The sequence below is a fragment of the Dermacentor variabilis genome, chromosome 8, assembly GCF_050947875.1.
Source record: "Dermacentor variabilis isolate Ectoservices chromosome 8, ASM5094787v1, whole genome shotgun sequence".
Classification (NCBI taxonomy): Eukaryota; Metazoa; Arthropoda; class Arachnida; order Ixodida; family Ixodidae; genus Dermacentor; species Dermacentor variabilis.
The window spans coordinates 94,562,253-94,584,273 of NC_134575.1; the positions used below are offsets into that span (position 1 = coordinate 94,562,253).

At 48.0% G+C, this 22,021-nt stretch overlaps 1 protein-coding gene across 1 annotated transcript in view; it reads left to right on the forward strand.

The window, feature by feature from the left end:
* Positions 1-22,021, forward strand: part of LOC142590420 (uncharacterized) — a 184,607-nt gene that overhangs the window by 124,939 nt on the left and 37,647 nt on the right. Inside the window, exons 2-6 of the mRNA XM_075702516.1 lie at positions 13,749-13,893; positions 18,033-18,109; positions 19,438-19,549; positions 20,384-20,460; positions 21,815-21,980. Coding sequence (XP_075558631.1) covers positions 13,749-13,893; positions 18,033-18,109; positions 19,438-19,549; positions 20,384-20,460; positions 21,815-21,980 — 577 coding nt within the window. The remainder of the gene's footprint in view (positions 1-13,748; positions 13,894-18,032; positions 18,110-19,437; positions 19,550-20,383; positions 20,461-21,814; positions 21,981-22,021) is intronic.

Consider the following 22,021-nt stretch of genomic DNA (forward strand, 5'->3'; position numbering starts at 1 on the left):
AGAATTTTGAAGAAAGTTACGAACACTTGTATTGCCTTGATCGGTAGTCATCGTGACGATATAGATACGCACAAACATCTATATACATTGGCGGGCACTACTATATATATATATATATATATTTGTGTGTGTGTGTGTGTGTGTGTGTGTGTGTGTGTGTGTGTGTGTGTGTTACGAGAGGGATGAGTCATTGCTGATGGTGCTAGTTTTTCTTGACGCAGACCAAAAAAATGCGCCGAAGCCTAGCCATAAACAGCTTCGCTGTAAAACAAACACGCGAACACACGCTTTCATTCCTCCGGAGGGAGGGGATGCCTGTGACTGGCTCGCGCCTTGGCGCTGCGTCCACCTTCCTTGTGCATATAAAACCCCGCTCTAAAGGGCGCGCACGACGGAAAACCGACAATGGCTGAATCTTTTGACGTGGCGGTCTCGCATATCGGAGGTCGCTGATTACAGGCTCAAATAGAGGTCGCTGACGCGCTCCTGCATTTCCCGCGCACGCGGGCAGGGAACCAACTGTCGCACGCGCATGCCGCGGACCCGCCTGCACGAGTGCGTGCCACGGGAACCGGAACGTGCGCGCGTCGCGCCCGTGTCGAGCCGCGTGAAAGTTGTCGCGCGCTCTCCGTCCGTCCGTGTGTGTGTGTCCGTGTCCGCTGTGTCTGTCGTATATGCGCTCCTGCAGCGCTCGTTCTTTTATTTATCTATTTATTTTTTTGCCGCCTCCCTCCGCGCGCACTTATTCCCGCGGGAAAGAAACGCTTGGCGCGGCACGGAATGCGAACGCGGGTCTCTCTATGCGCGTCGACGCTGCGCGACGCGCGACATGCATCGGCGTGTGTGTGTGTGTGTTTGTCGGCGACGAGTATCCGCGCTTCGTTCGCGCGGGCGCATAAATACCGCATGTGGACGCACGCGCGCGTGTTTTCGCTTGTTGGGGCGTGTCATTTGCGAGTCAAATCATGGCGACGTCGCCTGGGTTCGATCTCGCGCTGGTCGCCCGCCTGCTTGTTGCGCAAACGCTGTGCATGCGCATGCGTGCGCCGTGACGTCAACGGAATGGGGACGATCGGCTCGCGAAAGTTTGCTCGCGTCGCAGGTATGCGCGCCTGTGTCACGCCGCCTGTCGCGGCAGTGTGACGCGTTCGCGGCCGCCCGTGTGCGTATACGTGCACCGACGAAGTGCCGCACACACTCGTGAATCCGTTTAGCAATCCACGTGCACATATACCTCGGCGATCGCGTCACCTGGGAGTGCGTTAACCGAACGTAGCACCTGAGCTGGCTTTCTGTGTTTTACGCTGACGCTGCGTTGAAATCTGCCTTCGTCGAGCGTTTCTGCTTCGCTGCCGACGATGAGTCGAAATCCTTTCCTCAGTTCTTTCTTTTTTTGTGTGTGTGTGACTACGTGCGTTGTCCTTATACTTGGATTGTGTCGGTCACTTGCTCTCTCGTGCTTTCATAAGGCGCGAACGGAACCGCCAAACTCGATTAAACGAAAGAAAAAAAAAACGCAGGCATGGACGACGCGGCTTCGCTTTCGCAGAACTACCGGCTCCGATTTCATCTCCTTGGGCGTTGAATCATCCGTCTGCTCGACTGAAACCTGATCGTAGGACGTATATACATCACGTGCCTTGATACTTCCGTCGGCGCTTTCACGTGGCCACATACATTAGTGGGTCTTCGGACTTCACTGTTAAAAAAAAAGAAATGACGCATGCGTTGTGCCACACAGCTATAGCTTCGGACAGTGCCCTGTCGTCCACTCACAGCCACGTGATTCGCACCGCGTATATGGCCGTGTATTGCCCGCGCGTCGTAGACACAACTTGCGTATTCCAAGAATGTGTCGCAAGGAAACTGTCATACCAGTGTGCCCGAAAAGCGACCGCTTTTTAGGGAGCGCAGATGTTTCGTAATACTTGGAGAGGTTAGCTGAGCGAAGCGCCTGGCATGTCGCTGCAGGTTTCGTATATCGAAAAGACGAACGAAAGAAAAAAAAAAGCACACGCACTCACGCACAAGCTCGCAAAAAGGTACGCAACAGTTGGGCATCAGGAAACGAACAAAGTGCAAGTTGGAGCTATTAATGCCACCGACGATAAATGTTTTTCACTCTGTCGCCGTGACCGCAACAATGTACAGCGACGTAGTGAAAGAAAGCAACAGCTGATAGCTTAAAAACTTACAACGGTAATGATTTTCGCAGAAAACCGCCATATGTATTTTTTTCACTACGGTATGTTGCAGAAATTTCGGCAGCTAGCTCTCTCGCCGACCACGAGAGCTATACCACCCAGAGCTTCGGTTCGCGTGCCTGCGTCAAGACCTCGGGAAACACGGTCGGCCTATGTGATCTGCTTTCCGAGGTCATCGGTGGTTCCTTTCCTAGTGGGCCGAGCAAGGGACCGATCGAGTCTCTTTTGGATGAAATTCGAATCTAATAAAATGCGACCGCGTTTTGGACAATGAGCGTGGGCGAAGGGATCATTCGTCTTCATTTTACAGCCCACTTTATATCCTGACGTCGCGTGAGCGATCACGCATAATAGCGCGCATATGTGAGGCGCGCGCTCTATTTTTCCCTCCTTATTCTATACCCGCGCTTTGCGTGTAGGCGAAGTTAACGTCTGTACTCCCCCCCCCCCCCCCAATCACTCCTTTTTTTTTTTTTTTTCTTCTTCTTCCCTTTGTGTTTCTCCAACAACCTCGCGTGTCTGCATTGCTAAGCGTCTTTCTCAGTCTTTTGCTGCCGCGCCTACCCCATTGTCTGCATCGCTGATGACACGTGTGAAATGTCCGCGGGCTGGTCGAAAACCTCTGAGAACTGGAGAACAAGCGGGGGGGGGGGGGGGGGGGGGGGGTTATAGGCGGGGACCAGAGATTAGGGTCGCGGCGCGGTCGATCGGGCTGTCTCCGTGGTCTTTCGTTCCTCCGCGTCGTGTGTGGCCAAAAAAAAAAAAAAAAAAAAGAACGATGCAAAGTTTCAGCCCAGGCGTACCACCGTAGTCGCGCCCTGCTCGCCGGCTTTCGTCTCGCCTCTGTCCGTCTAGCTGACGTCTCGGTTACGTTTCCTGCTCCGTAGATGTGCGAGATGCTGTGCGAGTCGTCGTTCACTTGCTTCGCCTGCACCTGTCGGTCGGGTTCTCGATGTCAACAATGTGCTCTCTCTCTCTCTCCCTCACAAACACACAACACACGCCCTGCCGCTATATTTTGTTTAATGCGATTAGGATTCTTAGCCTTCTTCGGCAACTGTGTGTCTCGATCTATATCCTCTTATATATATCTATATCCTATATAGATATATATATCTGCTCGGTCTTTGACCACGTGCACGTTGGAGCGTGGGGGTCGCCGAACCGTCGAGTGGAGTTCGACCCCCCCCCCCCCCCCCCGTGTCCGCTGATACAGTTAGCTATACGCGAGTTGTCTACTATATAGCTTCGACCGCGCTGTTGCCTTATCAAGTAAACAACGCGGTCCACTGGGTATGTGCCCAACACATACTCTATGCATCTACATATATTTACATAGCATAAACATGATAATTAAAGAAGATCTACTAATAACGAAGTTCTCATAACCAAATTACGTAGTCACCACCGCTTGGTTAGTAGTCGCATTGACCTAGGTGATTATACGAAGGATGTGTTCTGCTTACTTTTTTTATCTTTCTTCTTTTAATACATCTGCAGTGCAAACTCTCCCAGCGCCGCATTGGTTCCGTTATGTAGCTCCCCTATTTGATTTCTTTACGAGTTGGGAAACCTCGGGCGAACTGGCGGAGAGATGTTTAACCTCTAGCGACAATTGCACAAAGCCAGCGGGCACCGAAAGCCGATTAAAACTCGGCGGAGACGAGCTTATTCTGTTCGATTGAACTGTTGAGTAAGCTTGGAGAAACAGGAAAGCAACTTACCCGCTCGCGGCAATGATTCAGGTCACTGAACCATTGCCGCGATATATATATATATATATATATATATAATGTAGCACCGGGAACTCCTGTGCGCCCGAGTACTTCTATACCGTATAGGCGTAGTATCTTGCGGATAGTGTACACAGTTGCTGTTGGGCTGTTCTAAGACGGCCCTTTATCTAGTGCGTGTATTATGGCCTTCGTTTAATCTGAGCTTCCTTACCGCCGCTTATTAGGGGAGTGTCAGTCGCCCTGCTGCAGTGACTATTTACATGCTTATCCGCTGGGTGTCCGATGAACAGCGCTGTCACTATGGGCTAAAGTGTATACAAGGCGATCGCGATTAGCTCTGACAGCGCAGCCGGTGTGAATGCGTAACTTCCTCGAACGAGCTGGGCAGTGGCGCCACCGCGCCCGGAAGTGTGGCGAAGCTTGACCCATCGAGTTGTCGTCGAAATGGTCCAGCGACCACAACAGCGTTTCTGGCTCGGTCTTTGACCACGTGCACGTTGGAGCGTGGGGGTCGCCGAACCGTCGAGTGGAGTTCGACCCCCTCCCCCCCCCCGTGTCCGCTGATCTCTTTGTTTAGTGGTAGTCGCTGCTCGAGTGTCTTGCAATCCCGCCAAGACGCGCCGGTCTGTACGGTGGGAGATAGCGCGTATCAGACGCCAGGAACAATCGATAACGTGCCCACTTCGCCATGTTTTCTCCTGTAGCTCGCCTGAGGCTTGACATGTAGGTTTCGGTTTTTCGGTTTCGGTCAAAGACGCGCGCTCGTTTTCTATATACTGTCCCCGATGCGATGACTCTTCGAATCTCTTGTTAGTTTCCTGGCCGGATCAGGTTCTGTCGGTGCGCGTATTCCACAAGGCCAGGGCGTTGCCTACAGTACCATGCCGCGCAACGGTTATCACGCGATGCCAATCCTCGAACGTTTTGTCACGTATCGCCCGCAGCCCTGTAACATGCGCGCAGCGTCATTGGGTTGTAATGTGTTGCCCCACCACTTTCCCGAACGGATGATACAAGTACTGAAGGACTCTGATAGTGCGCTAGACAACTGACTTGCGCTTGCTGCGCTTCGTCAGAAAGCGTTGCGGCCAGCGGTGCGGTTACTTATACGCTAATAAAATGTGTATCAAGGAGGAATAGCGCGACCGCGGCGTGCAATAATTCCGCTAAGGTGGCTACAAGGTCTGTATAGCCATTCTGCTTGCGCGTGAGCTTAAAAACCTCCGTGTACGTCGATGAATATGAAATGTTCCCACAGCAGAGTCGTTGGAGTAACCGTGAGCTAGCTTTGACACGTGGCAAAACGTTGTGGCGCGCACCGCAGACCACGTGGATAAACAACTCTACAGACGAATGAAAAAAGGGGACTGGAGTGGAGGTGGCCCTTCACTCCATAGTACAGCGTCTCGTGGGACAGGGCATGTACGTAATGCGTAGGGCGCGTAACTGGTGGTCTGTTAGCATTACAGTGGTGTCAGCAGTCGTCGAGCAGTAGTAGTCGAGCAGTACGCCACGGGATTAGGAGTCGCGGGGTCGGTAAATTTCTAGGTATACATACGGATGGACACTGTGGACGCACGGCAGCCGGTGATTGGCGATCGCCGGGAGAGGATTGGCCCTGCAACGGACACAGAGTAGGCTGATGGTGGAGCGTAGCCTTCAAGGAGCTGTGGCTACATGCAGTGCGCTTGCGTGAATGTTGCGCGCGCATTAGCTGGCGATAGCGCAGCGTCTTATGGGAATTAGCTTTGTCTATAGCTTGCGCGGTTCTGCATCGCGACGCCATCTTCATTCTTGTTGCGTAATGTGTTCGGGCGGTACTGACCCGATGCCCATTCATTTGTTTAACTCGTTCACTCTTGCGTGTACACTTTTATGTCGCGCACGCAGCTTTTTTTATTTCGTATTAAATTGCGGCTCAATTTCGCGGCGGCATACATCTATTTCATCATCATGTTTCTCGGGTGTGATCACCTTGCAAATGCTGTTAGTTTATGATGGTGATTATGATACATATTTATTCGCATAACCAAAAGAACGCGACAGCAGAAGTAAAGGCTCCAAATAAATGTTCAAAGCGCATTGGCGAAGCGTGCCGTTCGATAATCCCGCTCTCCCTCGGGTCATTCTCGAGCGTGACCCAACAGGGGAATATGGCGCCGTGTGCCCCGGTCGCCGACGGGCATGAACATACTCGACTTCCTTCGTTGTGGGCTCCTTGCGTATCTTTGGTGGTGAAGATCCGCACGGTCCATGCGTGACGTCGGTGTGTCTGTGGGGGCTTGTTGTATATAGCTTTATAGTAAGATAACAACAAAAAAACAACGAACCAGCGATGTCACCCTCAAGAATCGGGAGTGACTCGATCCAGAGCACGGCGTCTCTTCGCTGTTGCCTTTCTTTTATTTTTTTTTTCTTAGTTCATTTCCAGTGTCTTCTGTTCTTTCCTCCCGATGACCATCGATCGCTTTTAGGGAAGCTCTCTTCGAGGGCCGAGCGAGATGCGCCCGTCGAGCGTGTAGCCTTCGGCGATGTTTCGTGCCTTCTTTCTGGTCACACTTCGCACCCCCCCCCCCCCCCCCCCCATCTCCGCCACGGGACGCAGTGCCAGGCCGTGGCCGTGCTGCATCATCCGCGGCCATTTTTGTTCTCCTTCCTCTGTTGTTTCGCTCGTCCGAACAAGCGCGCGCTCCAGCTTTTGTTCCGGGTCGTTGTCTTCCCCGTCACCCTCTCTGCGTCCGGCTTCAGTAGGCGTCGTCGTTGCGGTCTCCTTCCGGTGACAGTTTGCTCGCCGTCTGCTTGCCCCGGTTTCCGGTCGCCGTGTCCTTTGTATACTCGCGCATCTCGGCGCATATAGCGAGGAGGCGTAATGTTAGCGCAGAGTTAATGATAGCACGTGCGGCACACCGTTTCTTCACAAAGGCTGCATGACGCAGCAAATGACGTCGACTTGTCAAATACCTGCAATGCGCGGTCTTTCAGCGCTTTTTACGCCCTGTATAGACGCCACCAGCGTAACGAAGACCGGTATAATCACGGACAGTTCACGGCTGGCCGATCGCGGTGACAACGTGGGCGGAACAGCGGTCGAACCTCTGACGAAGCGCGAAGAGGAATAGAGTTGGAACAGAAACGTTATGCGTCGTCCCGGCCCAAGTCTCCAAACTTACTTTATCATATATGTCACTGCTAAGGCTATACCCAGATGCAGCCGTGGGGTGTTCGCTTGTACTGCATAATTTACGAGCCGCAGCTTTCGGCAAATGATTAGAAACCGTGCCCAGAGCCGATGCAAGCTCCCTGTAAGAGCTGTATCCGAACTCACGAATTCAATGAATACTGACCTACTCGGTCTCCAAAGCATTTGAGCACCGTATGGATGAATGTATAGTTGGAGGGATTTTATGATTGTGCCCTTTGACACTGAATGACGGCTGATGCCGGCCACTGCTGAGATCTCATTTTCTTCTTTCTTGCGAACTAGTTATCGTCCTAAAACGGTAATGCATTCCGAACGCTCCCTACCTTTACGCCAGCAATCCTAGCTTTACGCCAGCAACCGCCATTCTCCACCGCAGATTTGAGCCTTTCTTTCAGTATTCTTAAAGCCCAAGGCCGCAAGAAGGGTAACTATATGTCATCGGTTAGCTTCGATGAACACTGTAACGAGCCAACTAAACATGCATGCTCGATAGTTTTCGCGCCGTCTCAATCGCCAAGTTTTCTCTTGTAATTCCGAAACATCCGTGGCGCGTTCGAATGCGCACAATGGCGTCAACTTGAGTCGTCACGTGTGCACCGGGTGGGGAAACTTTTGAAGAGGCTGCACCCCGAAAACAAGGCAGCTTGCAACGCTAGAGTTATCATTGCCGTTCGGGGCCTTGGTATACTGTGTTGGCGTCTGTTGGCACAGATCGTTGTCATTGCAGTGAAAGCTGCATGCCGCGCTTGTACGGGCAAGAGGTTTGCTTATCAGGAACCTTTGAATGCACATAACCTCGTACCAGTCGTGTCGGTGTGGAAGGATGGCGAAACGTTCGGCATCTCGGCGACCTGACGGATGCTTCCGACAGCCCCGTCACCTCGCAGGAGCAGCAGCACGCGAGCGATACCAGGGGGCCAGCCTCGACGTTCTGCCATCCGCCGACGCTCGCACATCACGGGAGAGCGTTCTCCTTGCACCGACCCCGAAAGACGTTCACTCCGTGATCCGATCGCCACTCTGTGCGCCGGCAACGATTGATTGACGCGGTCCTCCCGTACGCCTCTCCGAGCGTGGTGTTATGAGCTGAGCGTTCTTGGCCGGCTGGATAGGCGACTTCCTGTGTAGATGACGAGAGGGGGGGGGGGGGACGTCGCGTATACGGTGACGCCTGGCGCGCATACATATGCACCGCCCGTAGGCGTCAAACTGCAGGATGCGCGTCTTGGAAAAAAGAGAAAATAAGCGGCGACACGGCCTTCCGGAACGCAGCTCGTGGCTCATCGCTGACGGGCAAGCCGGGCAAGCGACCTCGCGTGGATTTCGTGACTGGGCGTCGTCGCACGCTCGCTGTGTTTCGGAAGAGGCCATCGGCGCCGATGCCGTGGTTCCTCGGGCACAGCCTTCTTCGTGACGAGGCCTTTTGTCGAGGACGATCGTGCGAGGTGTCGTCTGCTGCACACGGCGCCGCCAAAGAGCGAAACAGACGACAAAAAAAGTGATGCGCGTGTGGTCTATCGCTTCTTCCGGGGCCCCGGATGACTCGGCCGTGACGAGTGTTTCAACCATTCGAGTTCCGAAAGTCTCTCGGAGCCTGCGGTTCAGAATGTGTCCTCCCTGGAGAAAAAAAAATTCAGCAAGCGCAATGTCACGCCGCTTTGTGCGCTGGCGATAGAACTACCCCATCGAGTGCCGGGTGCTCACAAGAGCGTGCACTGTTAGTGTGCTAAATCCAGCTACGGCAGCGAGCTCTCACTAGAAATACTAAGTTAGATTGTTTTGCTTATGCGATACCAAACACACAATTCTCGCCGTTGGCTGAACGAGAAACGAAAGGTCTACGCGTGGCGACGCCACCTTCATACTCTCGCACTAGCTCCGCATTGTTCTTTACAAATGAGGAATGATAGATTTTCTTTCGAAAGTAAGCAATAATTCAGGGTTTGAGCTCTCGTTAACTGCTCCTGCCCAATATAGACCGAAATCCGCCAAAGATAAAGTGTTAAAGATAAAGGCTAAACCCCATGAGCGCGATTTTGTGCGCGACAGCGACGAGCGACGGATCGGGCCGTCGCGTGAACAGATCGATTGGTCTTGTCGCGCGATCGCTCGGTTCTGCAAATCTAGAATTCGTCGCTCGTCGCCCGGAAGTGCTATTAAAGTGCCTAGATAGGGCTATGAGCGACTAGCCAATAGCGCGAAGCCGGAACTGGGTGTACATAACTCAAGTACTTCCGATTGTCGCACGGAACGAGCAAACGATTGAATTTTTATACGTGCAAGGATAAGAACCTACTGGAGGACCTTCAGAAATATTTTATGCTGCTTTTTACAGTAAAACACATCAACTTAAGTTAATAAAGCACGCGTCACGCTAGTTTCGGCGCCTATATTGCTGCCCTCATACCGGCAACACTGGGAAGACGTCGCTCGAAGTCGTCGCTCGCATGGGGTGCGACTTGTAGGCGACGAGCGAACGCGACAGCCATCTCCATCGCGTCGCCTGTCGCTGTCGCGGGAAAAATCGCTTGCATGGGGTTTATACTTTATCTGTATCGTTATTACCCCGACGTCACCAGCAACGCGGTTTGAGCGCACAATAAAACAAAGAAAAAAATGCGGAAGTCCTTGCTTTCTCCGCTCACACTCAGGTCGCCTTCCGACGACTAAAGTATAAACCCCATGCAAGCGATCTTGCACGCGACAGCGACAGGCGACGCGATGGAGATGGCTGTCGCGTTCGCTCGTCGCCTACAAGTTGCACCCCATGCGAGCGATGACTTCGAGCGACGTCTCCCCAGTGTTGCCGGTATGAGGGCAGCAATATAGACGCCGAAACTAGCGTGACGCGTGCTTTATTAACTTAAGTTGATGTATTTTACTGTAAAAAGCAACATAAAATATTTCTGAAAGTCTTGCAGTAGGTTCTTATCCTTGCACCTATAAAAATTCAATCGTTTGCTCGTTCCGTGCGACAATCGGAAGTACTGGAGTTATGTACATCTAGTTCCGGCTTTGCGCTATTGGCTAGTCGCTCATAGCACTTCCGGGCGACGAGCGACGAATTCTAGATTTGCAAAACCGAGCGATCGCGCGACAAGACCTAGCGATCTGTTCAAGCGACGGCCTGATCCGTCGCGCGAACCCGTCGCTCGTCGCTGTCGCGCACAAAATCGCGCTAATGGGGTTTAGCCTTTAAGGCTAAACCCCATTAGCGCGATTTTGTGCGCGACAGCGACGAGCGACGGGTTCGCGCGACGGATAAACCCCATTAGCGCGATTTTGTGCGCGACAGCGACGAGCGACGGGTTCGCGCGACGGATCAGGCCGTCGCTTGAACAGATCGCTCGGTCTTGTCGCGCGATCGCTCGGTTTTGCAAATCTAGAATTCGTCGCTCGTCGCCCGGAAGTGCTATGAGCGACTAGCCAATAGCGCAAAGCCGGAACTGGATGTACATAACTCCAGTACTTCCGATTGTCGCACGGAACGAGCAAACGATTGAATTTTTATATGTGCAAGGATAAGAACCTACTGCAAGACTTTCAGAAATATTTTATGCTGCTTTTTTCAGTAAAACACATCAACTTAAGTTAATAAAACACGCGTCACGCTAGTTTCGGCGCCTATATTGCTGCCGTCATACCGGCAACACTGGGGAGACGTCGCTCGAAGTCATCGCTCGCATGGGGTGCAACTTGTAGGCGACGAGCGAACGCGACAGCCATCTCCATCGCGTCGCCTGTCGCTGTCGCGTGCAAGATCGCTTGCATGGGGTTTATACTTAAATGCAGATATGGTTCAGAAATAATTAGTCCAAGCTGATATGGTGTTTATCTTTGTGGCCATTTAATCGGAACTCATTATTTATTTTGCACTGCCTGGCGCGCTTTCGGTGTGCGATAAAGAGAGACTGTGCTAGTAAAAAAAACGTAGCCTTGTAAAAGAAACGTACAAAGATCATCACTGCGCGCACTTGTGCGGTTAACGATTTTGAGGGCCTGGGTGGCGCAGACCATTTGGCAACGAAAGCAGGAAGCCTAATGCACGGAGATGCTTAGAGTGCAGAGGCCCCGTAAGTAGGACTTATAACAAAAGTGTCTGTCACCTATTTTTCCTCCCTCTTATGTCAGAAGCCAGGAAACAGCGGAACAACGGGATTTCGTCTATTGTTACTTCTATATAAGGTCGCTTAATGGCCAGGACGCACAGGGATGCTGTCGAATAGGCGCAAACTTAACGGTAACCGCAACCTATATGCAACCTGAACAGAACAAATATAGAGAATATAATAGGTAAATATAATGAAGAAACAGCTAGAGGTGTGAAGGAGGAAGTTGTTTTTCACTATCTCTAGAGAAAAGGAGAGAGAGAAACTCCGATAACGAATGCTGCCGTCTGCTATCCGAGTGGTTCCAGAAAAGCAGACGAGCAACGAAAACAGAAAGCGGTGGCGGCAGGGCATCCGCCAGTGACGCCACGGCCCTGACTCAGCGGCGGGCGGGGGTCAGGCGTCTTGAAAACAAAACGCGCGGCGTCGCCTCCAGACGACCGTGAGCACCGAGGCGAAACACGCGTGACGTCACGGCATGCGCGGCGGAGCAGATGAGCCTGCCGAGGGTACGCGCACGCGTTCTTTTCGTGCCTAGTTTCGAAAGCTATCGCCGATGCGTTTGCATAGTCAGCCTTCGGGTTGCCTCAGACGGAGGTGTTGGAAGGCGTGGCGCGCGCGAGCGAGAAACGTCCCATGCAAAAATGTCCTCGTTCCGGCTTTGCTGTTTGCTTTTCGGGGACGTGTTTCCAACTGAACTTGTGAAACAAGGAATGAGTTCTAAAGACTGCTTCTTTTCGTGAAGTGTGCAAGTTCTACTCTAAGAAAAGTAAATAATATGGCGAAACGTGCGAAATGCACCGATCGACTCGGTGCAGATCGAATGAGTTCGATTTATTGACGCCGTTGAGCTTGTTGTCTGCAGATTAAATCGAGTTGGCGGTTAGGCTAGTTGGTTCGACGTTATTTGGGTCACAGAGCGCGCACGCGCAAAAAGGAAACGACAAACCCAGAAGCGTGAAATGGACACTGCAGCTGTTTTACTAATGCACTTATATTGTGCAAGGTCCTACATCAGCAAAGACATGACTAAGCAAAAAAACATATCGAAAGTAACACACAGAACATGTTTGTTTTGTTGGGCTGCTCATTTATATTTTCTTTTAGGTCTTGTTGTGCTTTTCTGGCAGATTAGTTTGCCTGCTTACATTTGATCTTGTAGGCTAAAGTTGCCTCGTTAACTCCTCAGCTCTCAATTTTATCTTCTCGCAACTCACTTTTTCGTAATTCTTTGGCTTGTTTGTTTGCTTGTTTTGGTCATGTGGCCTAAGAAAATTGCATTCTGCAAGCTAAATCCACCTTGGGGGTTGCTAGGCTCTATATAAACACTTGGATATCTCGCACACCTCTTCTTCTTTACCGTGGTATGCAGGCCCGTCTTAGGGCAAAGATCGAAAGCGTAGCGCAGATGTATTGGGTTGTATAGCACGCACACCTGTCTGCTCACTTGCGAATGCTGCATTAACTTTAACTTGAAGTAACAAGTTAGAAAAGTAGGAGAAAAGGAATTGAATCTGTGAAAGATGATAGCTGCTACCTTTCACAGTGGTGAAGATAGGTCAACCCGTTTTTGGGAACAATTTCTTGCATGCTCTGGCATTGAAAAGTGGCATTTACCGTCATTACCTAAGCGTTTATTGCTTTCAGCCAAGCCACATTTTTATTGTTTAATGCAAAGAGTGTTTTTTTTTGTCAATGCTTGCAAGCCTGAGCATATGAAGACCTGCATTGTGGGAGCATGTGGTATTTGCACTTCTGTCATGGGACCAATGTGCATTCTCAAAGCCAAGAAGCACCTGTCGGCCAGGCAGGCACGCATTTGCTAAGCAGCAAAACCTGCTGTAGAACATAAACGTGCATGTGGCTGCAAAGTTAAATGACACTGCACTTCTGCAATGGGAGAAGAATGTGAGCAGTTCCTTGCGCTTAATGGAAAATGAAATTGCAAACACCATGTGCCTCTTGCATAGCATTTAATTGAAGTGTTTCGAGAAAGCTTGGGTCAACGTAGACTCCAAAAAAGTGTGTTGAATTTGTCATATCATGCTTTTTTGTTGCTATCTAAACAGCTGCATAAGGTGCAAGGCAAGATGCATATGAAGCTCTTTGTTCATTTCTCGTCAGCTGTTTTCTCTTTAATGTATTTAGCTTTAGGAGTATCAAAGTGGAAAAAGAAAAGTGGGCGAAGTGTGGGAAGACGATGACGTGGAAGGGGCAGAAGGAAACGGGAGAGCTTAGAAAGGTGTTTATGCGTGCGTGCATCCGTGTGTGCACACGTGTGTATGTGCGCATGCTCCAGACCACCTTCAGTTGCACTTTGCTCCTCAAGAGGCAGGACATGTGTCCACTGAGCTCCTGAACAATGCTTTGCAGTGTGGTTAACGTGGTTTGAATCATGGATGCGGGACCTCCAAGAGGTGCAACGTTATGCTAACATAGTTCTCTGGCATTTACTGCTAAATCGCCGCTGAATTGTTGTTCTCTCTTTCCTGTGCAGGGCGGACAAGAGCGACGTGCTGACCGAAGACCTGATCCAGGCCGAGAAGAGGGTGGACAGCATTAAGCACACCTGTGCCTGCACCCACAAGCGCATCCTCTCCTGCCTGCACCATGTCTCTCTCGAGGACAATGAGAAGCTGCAGGTGAGCGCACTCGGCTCTTCACAGTGCGCTTGTTGGCGCCAGCAGCCATCATTTCGAAGCTTCTCTTTGCATAGCAATCGCTTTTCATCACTCTTAAGTTTTGCGTAACGTTTTGACACCGAACAGACGACGACAAAAAGGGAGACTCGGACACCCTGGATAGCACATCATAATGTCCCTTTTGTCCATTTCTGCTGGCACTAAAATGTCACCCAAGTTCGCATTCTAACACACAGCGTGAAACTTTTAACCCTTTCTTAATTACGAAATAATAAGCATACTCAACATTATGCCTGAATTTCCTTTGCTTAAAGAACAAGCGAAATAAAATTTAGGATCATCGAAGAAAGAGCTACATTTGAGGCAATATAGATACAAATTGGCCACCCCAAAAAATTGTACATTTCAATTAAAAGTGGATGCATCACAGAAAGCCAGCAAACGTTCACCTCTGATATCAAAGCCAAAAAAAAAAGTGCTTCATTACAACTATCCTGAAGTGACAGAACCTAGAACGTTAAGAAACAGTGCTCGCGTGAATACCCAGGGAGCCAGGCATGAGAGGAAGATCAGCACTCAAGCAGTGTGTCTTATTCATTTACCACCATGTGACGAGATCATCTGCTAAAGTTCTGTTTAATGGCTCCTAATTCATATAGTAGGCTGTCACTAGCTAGGTTGGGTTTGCCAAGGTTTAATTGCATATACCTACTGATCATTTAAAACCAATTTAGTGGAAATGAAATTGAGTTGTAGTTGGACTATAATTATGTGGATTTATGTGCCAATATCTCACAAGGAACCTCACAGGCACCCAAATGCTCCATGGCGTTCCTCACTGGGAAGCAGCAGGTGTGCAGTATATGCAAGAAAATGTGCGCAATATGAGTGAAAAATGTTGCTACATGAATGACACCTTATAGGATTACTGAGGTGAAATTTTTGATTTTTTGATTTTTTACGTCAACTCTTTCATTACCGCAACTATAAAAATCGATTAAATTAAGAAAAGTTTTTTTTAAGCTTTGTCAAACATTTCTGTTGCAATTCATCTACTAGCAACATCATGAACCATATGAAATCACTGAACCTTGACTATTTGTCAGATTTGACAATTTTTGGCAGATTGAGAAGTCTGGAAATATAAACCTTGAACTGGATGTACCATCGGAACTAGCCTCCAGTACTCCTAGCACTTCTTTAGTAAAGAGACACAAAATTTGCACTTTAGTTGACTCAGCAACGTAATTCTTAAATGTCAGCAGCAGTGAAGACAGAGAAGCTTCTCTTGGGTTGTCTAATTTTACAATGCACCATACAAGTAGGCTGTTTTATCTATGTCTGAAACAATGGTAAATGCTCATGAGTGCATGTGATTTTGATAATTGTGTTCGTCTACTATCAAATGCAACTTTATTTTCCCCACCGTGGATTGCTCTTATCCATCGGCACTTCGACAGCGTACGTGCAAGTTATTACGAGCAATCCTTCCCCTCGTGTGGGGTTCTCTCTCGCAGAAGAGCACACAGTCTATTTCTGACTGACCTTCGACCGAAGCTTGACTAGCTGTCTAATCTCTTGCATTTTGAACACCACCTGTGCAAACACCCTTATTCATTACAGTGCAGTATTCTTCATTGCTCAACATTTATGTGCAGCACTGTACAGGTACTACTGAGCAAAGCATGCGGAGGCGCCAGCGCCAGTTGGAACGCACACTAAACCTCCTTGATTGCACAGAAAAGCTGATCGAACGCAATAATCAAGTATGGGGAGGCTTCTGCATGCTCTCTTACCCGACAGCCAATGCTTTGTGAGCCTAAAGAATGCAGTAAAAAACAAACTTGGTGCCTGCTGCTACAAGTAAAAGCAAATTATCCCTGTGCAATAGGAACTTACCCCTTTTCCATTTGCAGAGCTACTGCTTCCCCACATGGCATGGCTAGTGTCAATAGCATTTATAATAGGTAATGTTTTTGTGGGGTATGACTTACAAAAGTTGGGAACTAGGAACCTGGTGCATATTTCGTATATTTCGGATTTCTTTTTAACTCTCGGTACTTACACTAAAGATAAAAAATTATTGCTTTCATTCGTGTTCCTCAAGGTGCTTCCTTGAAGTTTCACATTGGAAGAATTCTCGAATTATCTGAGCAGCTAGTACTAATATGCATCCATTTAAAACATCAGTGGTCAGGCTATAATTTTACATATCGCAGTATACGTTGCGACTGCTACATCTTGAAATAAAATGCTAAACATAAGAGCACCAAAAATGAGCACATTTTGAGCGGTAACGAAAGAGTTCAGTGAAGATCCAAACATTTTAAGCCTTTAGAAAAGTTAGCTAAAGCAAGAGTGCCCTAAGTAATTTACTGCAACACCTTTTCTCCAAACCAGTTTCATTTTCGGCAACCAGGTGGTGAGTGCGTCATGTTGCCATGGATATGTTGGGTCACTCTGTTCCTGCAATCACTGTGGTTTGCCCAGGCGAGCGCAGGTAGAATAAATGCATGCAGCACTTTTGTTTATGCCTTTATGAGTAACTTCATCATACCTAGCCTTGCTGATACACGAAGCCAGCAAGCAGTCTTCTATGTCAGGACATGACAGTGATGTTGACGACAGGTCCAGCGTTTTGACACAATCTTCAGTTATCAACTTAAGACATCATACAAGACTTTCCCAACCCACGTGTTTGCTAAATGTCATCCTTTTGTGTGCAACAAGCATGTGGTAGGGATCCGAAATCTTTGAAAGTGTGCATGAGCACTCCTTTAAGCTTAGAAAGTGAGCTATGCTACCTACCCGCAAGGAGTACATGAAACGCTGCATATATCCATCTTGGCTCTATGCGAGAGCTCTCGCTGGTTTAATTTTGTGAAAGGCAAAAACAGTTATTGTCGATTCTTTTCCCAATCCATTCCTTTTCTTTCATTATCTGCAAGCACAGTCCACTCTGTGAATCATTCTTGTCGGCATCAAAAAACTTTGCAACAGTTTCCTTGTATGCTGGTATTGTAGGGATTGGTCATCCAGCATGAGAGGAAATTAAAAGGATTACATTAAAAAAAATATGTTACAACAATGTCTCCTCACATTAACATCTGTAAGCAGTTAAAGTGAAAAAAAAAAAAGACACTGTTATTATGCCAGCTATTCCGTATCTCATTGCTGCATGAAAGATAAATGTTATGACCTTTTGCCTGTGGAAGTTGTTAGACATCGCTTCCTGATAAGAAAATCTTACATATATGACATATATGAATCACAGTGTGTTGTTAAACAAGACGTCCATGCAGCTCCTCGGACAGCAAGCCTTTGATATTGAAATATTAGCTCCATAATGTATCTCTATAATATTTGCCAAGATAATTGTAGTGTCACTTTATGCTTGATTATGCACATTGCACTAGTTATATCTTTCCTGGCAGGTGTTCCTAAGTGCACAAAATTTTCATACTGCTCTTTAAATATTGTGATTGCTATTCCCTTTCTATTTCAGTGTTATCAGTTCTGTTCCTGGTGATAATGAGACAACTGTCAGTATACAGTAAAGCAAGCATAACATTAAACATCCCTTTGCTTACTGTCTCCAAATGAGAAAAGATAAACTCAACATTGGGGCCACCACTTTTGCAGGAAAGAGAGTTTGTTCGCAAAGCTGAGAATGATTATAGACACACAAAATGTCCAGCATCTGTGTGATGACATGGCTTCCTGGTTAGACATTCATCAGAACAAGTAATTTTATAAGTGAGCTTGCCAACATGAAAAAGGTATTTGGTTAGTGTCTTTCTGTTGTGGCAGACAAAGCGATATACTGTCTGTCAAGTGTGCAGTTGCACCAGGCGGCACCACTGTTTGGGCTGATGCCTATGCCTTGGGTATTGGAGCTTATATATGCTTACAGACAATCTAAAACGATCGATTGCAATGTTCGTTCATGTGGAATAAGCGCAAGTGGGCATTCCTTCTTCTGGGTGGAAGTGGAAGGTTGCATTGCTACTTTTATTGAAAATATGTGCTGGGCATACTGGACCTGCCCTTGTTGTGGGCTTTGTTTGAACCAGAAGCCAGGTGCGGTTCACTGCTGACCTTCTCATTTATTTGCATTTGACGTGTTTCATCCTGCGCAGAAAAAGGTGCCAGAGTTGGCCCTGTTCCACAGTCTCCAGGAGTGTCACAAGAATATTGGCAGCCAGACACTGCTTGGGTAAGGATTGTCATTGTTGTTACTGTTCATTTTCTGAGGAGAGCTATGGAAGGCACCCTTGTGACCATAGCACCCTTATGCTTGTGACCTGGCTGGAAGCTCCGTGTTGGTCGGTGATGGTTCATTCGTTAAGCATTCTTATTCTAGCTTTCTTTCTTTTTGTGCCATAAAAGAAAGCCTATACACTGTTGTTAACTGAGTTTTATTCTTAAGTTCTCAAGCGTAATGTTGCCTTTATTCTTTAAAAGTTATTCATCGCAGCTGTGGAAGCCGGGAACAACCCTTGCATTTTTTCCACAAGAACCGCTGAAACCGTAATTGCTATTAAGCACTGACTGCACTTCAGCTACATCGGGTGGTTGCTCTGCTACAGTTAAGATTATGTCACCTTTGCATTTATATGAGGGCGCTAAACTAGAGGTGTATTTTTAAACTAATTTCTCATCACACTCGGGTGAAGGAGTGTTCTCGAAGTACAGTTGGGCATTAAAATAGCAAGATATTGTAATCGAATATAATATAAATACTCAAGAAAAAAATTACTTTCGAATATCAAGTACCAAATATGTCCCCATTTTGAAACAATGCAAAGTGTAATGGATACGTGAAGTCCGCTTTGTAAAAGAAAAGGAGATGGCTTATTTACATTATGTGATGCATGTAATGCCATTTACAACTCTACTCCAGGTCGGCTTAGAAACAACTGAAAGTCAATCGTATCTAGCAAACCACAAAAATGTTGGTAATGAAAGACTGGAGCACATCACCAAATGCTGCAAGAGCAAAGTGTATTGTTACAGCACTGCACATTGTCTCAAAGGTATCGAGAAAACAAACTTGTAGACTGACTAAAGATGAGGCATCATTTGTTAATTACTTTTCGTGACTGGAAGTTATTGAGCAAGTCGGCAACCCTATGCATTCGCTCAGTAACCGATGCCTCTTGGCAGCAGCTTCGGCTCTTCTGCAGCAGAGACTTTCGTCAGTACTTGCAGCTGGCGTTTCCCCCCTTTTGACTCGAATATGCCTTGCTATCCCTCACATCCGAAGCGAAATGAGTTTATGAGAACTTTATAAGGTGGGTTCTTGAATATAAATTGAATAGCAGAGACTGCTAAATTTGTATTCGAACTTTCTACCATTCGCACCCTGGGCTACTTCACTTGTGAAGTAACACAGCCTTCAACTTGGCAGAGTTGAGAAACATACCCGAGTTGAGTTGCGTCTGTGATTACGAGGATAAATTGTAGCTTTCTTCCCCTCGTGTGCATTAGGCCAGCATATGGAGTTTCCCTTCTCAATCTTTATTGTTCCATGCCGCCCCGCAGACAAGTGCTGTCCGACTGTGCCGGCCTCCAGCAACGGCTGGGCCAGGAGCTGCTCAACTATGAGCGCGAGACCGACCGGCAGGTGCTGCAGCCCACCAACCAGCTTCTCGAGGTGGGTGAGCTTGCCCCACAGGGTATTTGCTAATCTCGGTGTCATGCGTAATGGTTGAATGGACACACAAGGTCACTGAGACTCCGCAAGTGCGAGACTTTTGCTGCAAGGTTGACGCATGCAGAGAGACACCACGTAGACTGTGGTATCTCTCTGTTGAGGCAAACATGTGCTTGCAATACAGTTAAACGTCGGTGTAATGAAATAGGTAAAAATCGGCAATTTGCTTCATTATATCGAAATTTCTTTGTATTGAAATTCGACCTTTTATGCAAATAAGTACAGTCGCCGATTGATTTTTGTTGCACAGGGACGAGCCGTAGAATCTTACGAATTATCGGACGGTCGAAAAAAAAAAAAAAGCAAATTTGAATGAGACCATTCATTCTTATGAATATGGGAGTCGATGACGAATGAGACGGTTTCATGCCACGTTGGTGATATCTTCACATCGGCAGTACGAATTAAGCGAAGCCAGCCACCCTTTCGCGTGGACTCCGCCCCGTGGCTGATAGCGTCGCCCGCACTTGGACAACGCTATCATGAAAAGTGCCGGCAGCGGGGAGCGAATGCTTCGTCTGCCTCTCGCTCCAACGGGCTGCTGAAACTTGGAGATTATGCAACCTCCAATACTAAATGCGCGGTAAGACAGTTAGCTTACATGATGCCATGCCGTCTCCGCACGCCCACTGTAAATGTGTGCAGTAAATGTGTGCATGTTTAACTTTTGAGAGTTCCCGGGAGGTAGTCTGATGTAGTTAAGTATGCGCACAGCTTATTTTGATAGCCAATTATTTGCCTAATTTGTGTCTGCTTTGGGCGCTGCCACTGCAGACGGACCTGCCCAACATCTCCAAGCTGCGGAGGCAGTTGTCCAAGCTGACACTGGACATGGATGCTGCAAAAAACAGGTACGTACGCTATCCGTGTGAAACCTGGTTGCATGTTATCACTGATATTATCCCGCTGTTTCAAGATACAAGCTGTGTGTGCTAAAGGTAACATTAACTGTGGAGCTCCTCTTCTTGCCTATTTGGCCTTTCGCAGACGAACGCCAGTTGAGAGTTCATTTTTAAGACTCAATGCATTCGACAGATTGCCAATATTCTTGCAAGCTATCTTATACCTCTGTCACACAAGCATGCTAGAAGTCTTTTACGTAAGTGGTTTTTTACCAAGTTGAAAGACTTTTTAATGAAGAGGTGTTGCGCAGCCGACACACAGCACCGACGATCTCTTTTTAGTGTTTCCTTTTGGACATGCTACCGCAAGTGTGGCATTAGAGTTCGAAACAAAATGGGCAAAATAAACGGATACACCTCGTAATGTAAAGTGAAAACTTATTCTGTTACATGTTTTTCAAATAAATTTAACAGTGGCAGAATAAGAAGCGTTGACGTAAAGATTTATTATAGGAGTTTAATGAGCATTTGCAGAACTAGCGAAGTGCACATGTTTTTGTGGCAACATTTGGCTTCTTCAGCAGAAGAAAATGAGCATTACTCGGTGTACTACACCTTCTGTGAGACATCAAATTATTTTTTGTGGTGAGGCTAGGTGACAGAAAAACACGCATTTGATTCTTTTTTGTAATATATAATAATTGCTGGCGCCTGCTGGTTTTGAGGCTGCTCCTTTTTGGCTGTAAGAGAGATTGACGAACTCCGCTTCCAGAAAGGACCACTTCTGAGAAAGAGATTGTTCCCTGTTGTGCGTCTGCGGGCAAAACTCTTTTTCGGGAGAAGGCTTTTTGCTCAAAACTGTGCTCAAAAAGTGCTCGTGTGACAGGGGTATCAAAGCATTAAGCATTCAGGATGGACTGGCTTTATCTCCTTCAGGCACTATGTGTGCATATGTGCATGCCATGGTTTGGCACTAAAACAAAATCTGCGAGGGAAATAATGATGTTTAAAATGCAACACTTACATCTTGAAACACTTCTTATAGAACTTCTGCTGCAAGTTTGAAAACTATGTGTAAAGTGTAATATGGGCAAAACAAGTTGGAAAGCAGGCTCCCCAACTGCTTCCGGGGCAAGCACGGCGTCGGACAATGATTTCACTTCTTTAATGGAGTCGTGGATCTGCAGCCTGCCATCATTGTCGCAAACCATGACTCGCTGTCATGAATTGGGCCAATTAGGGATCTGTGTTCATTGTGTAAGTAGAAAAAGTAGCTTCTGGGTCGAGATGCACTCCTGAGAAAATTGCCATAAAGTAGCGAACACTTTTTGTGCAATTCCTTTCTTTCTTAAACTGCGTGCAGGTACCAGACGGCACTGAAGCACGTCCAGCAGTCCGGCAACCTGGCGACTACCGGGGGCGGTGCAGCGGGAAGCGCCGGTGGTGCAGGAAATGCGGTTGCGGGCAGCGCAAACGTGTCAACTAAGACGGAAGGCCTGCGCGAAGAAGCTGAGGATGCTACCAGCAAGGTAGCTACCCTTGCTAATGAGCATCACCGTATGATGAAACA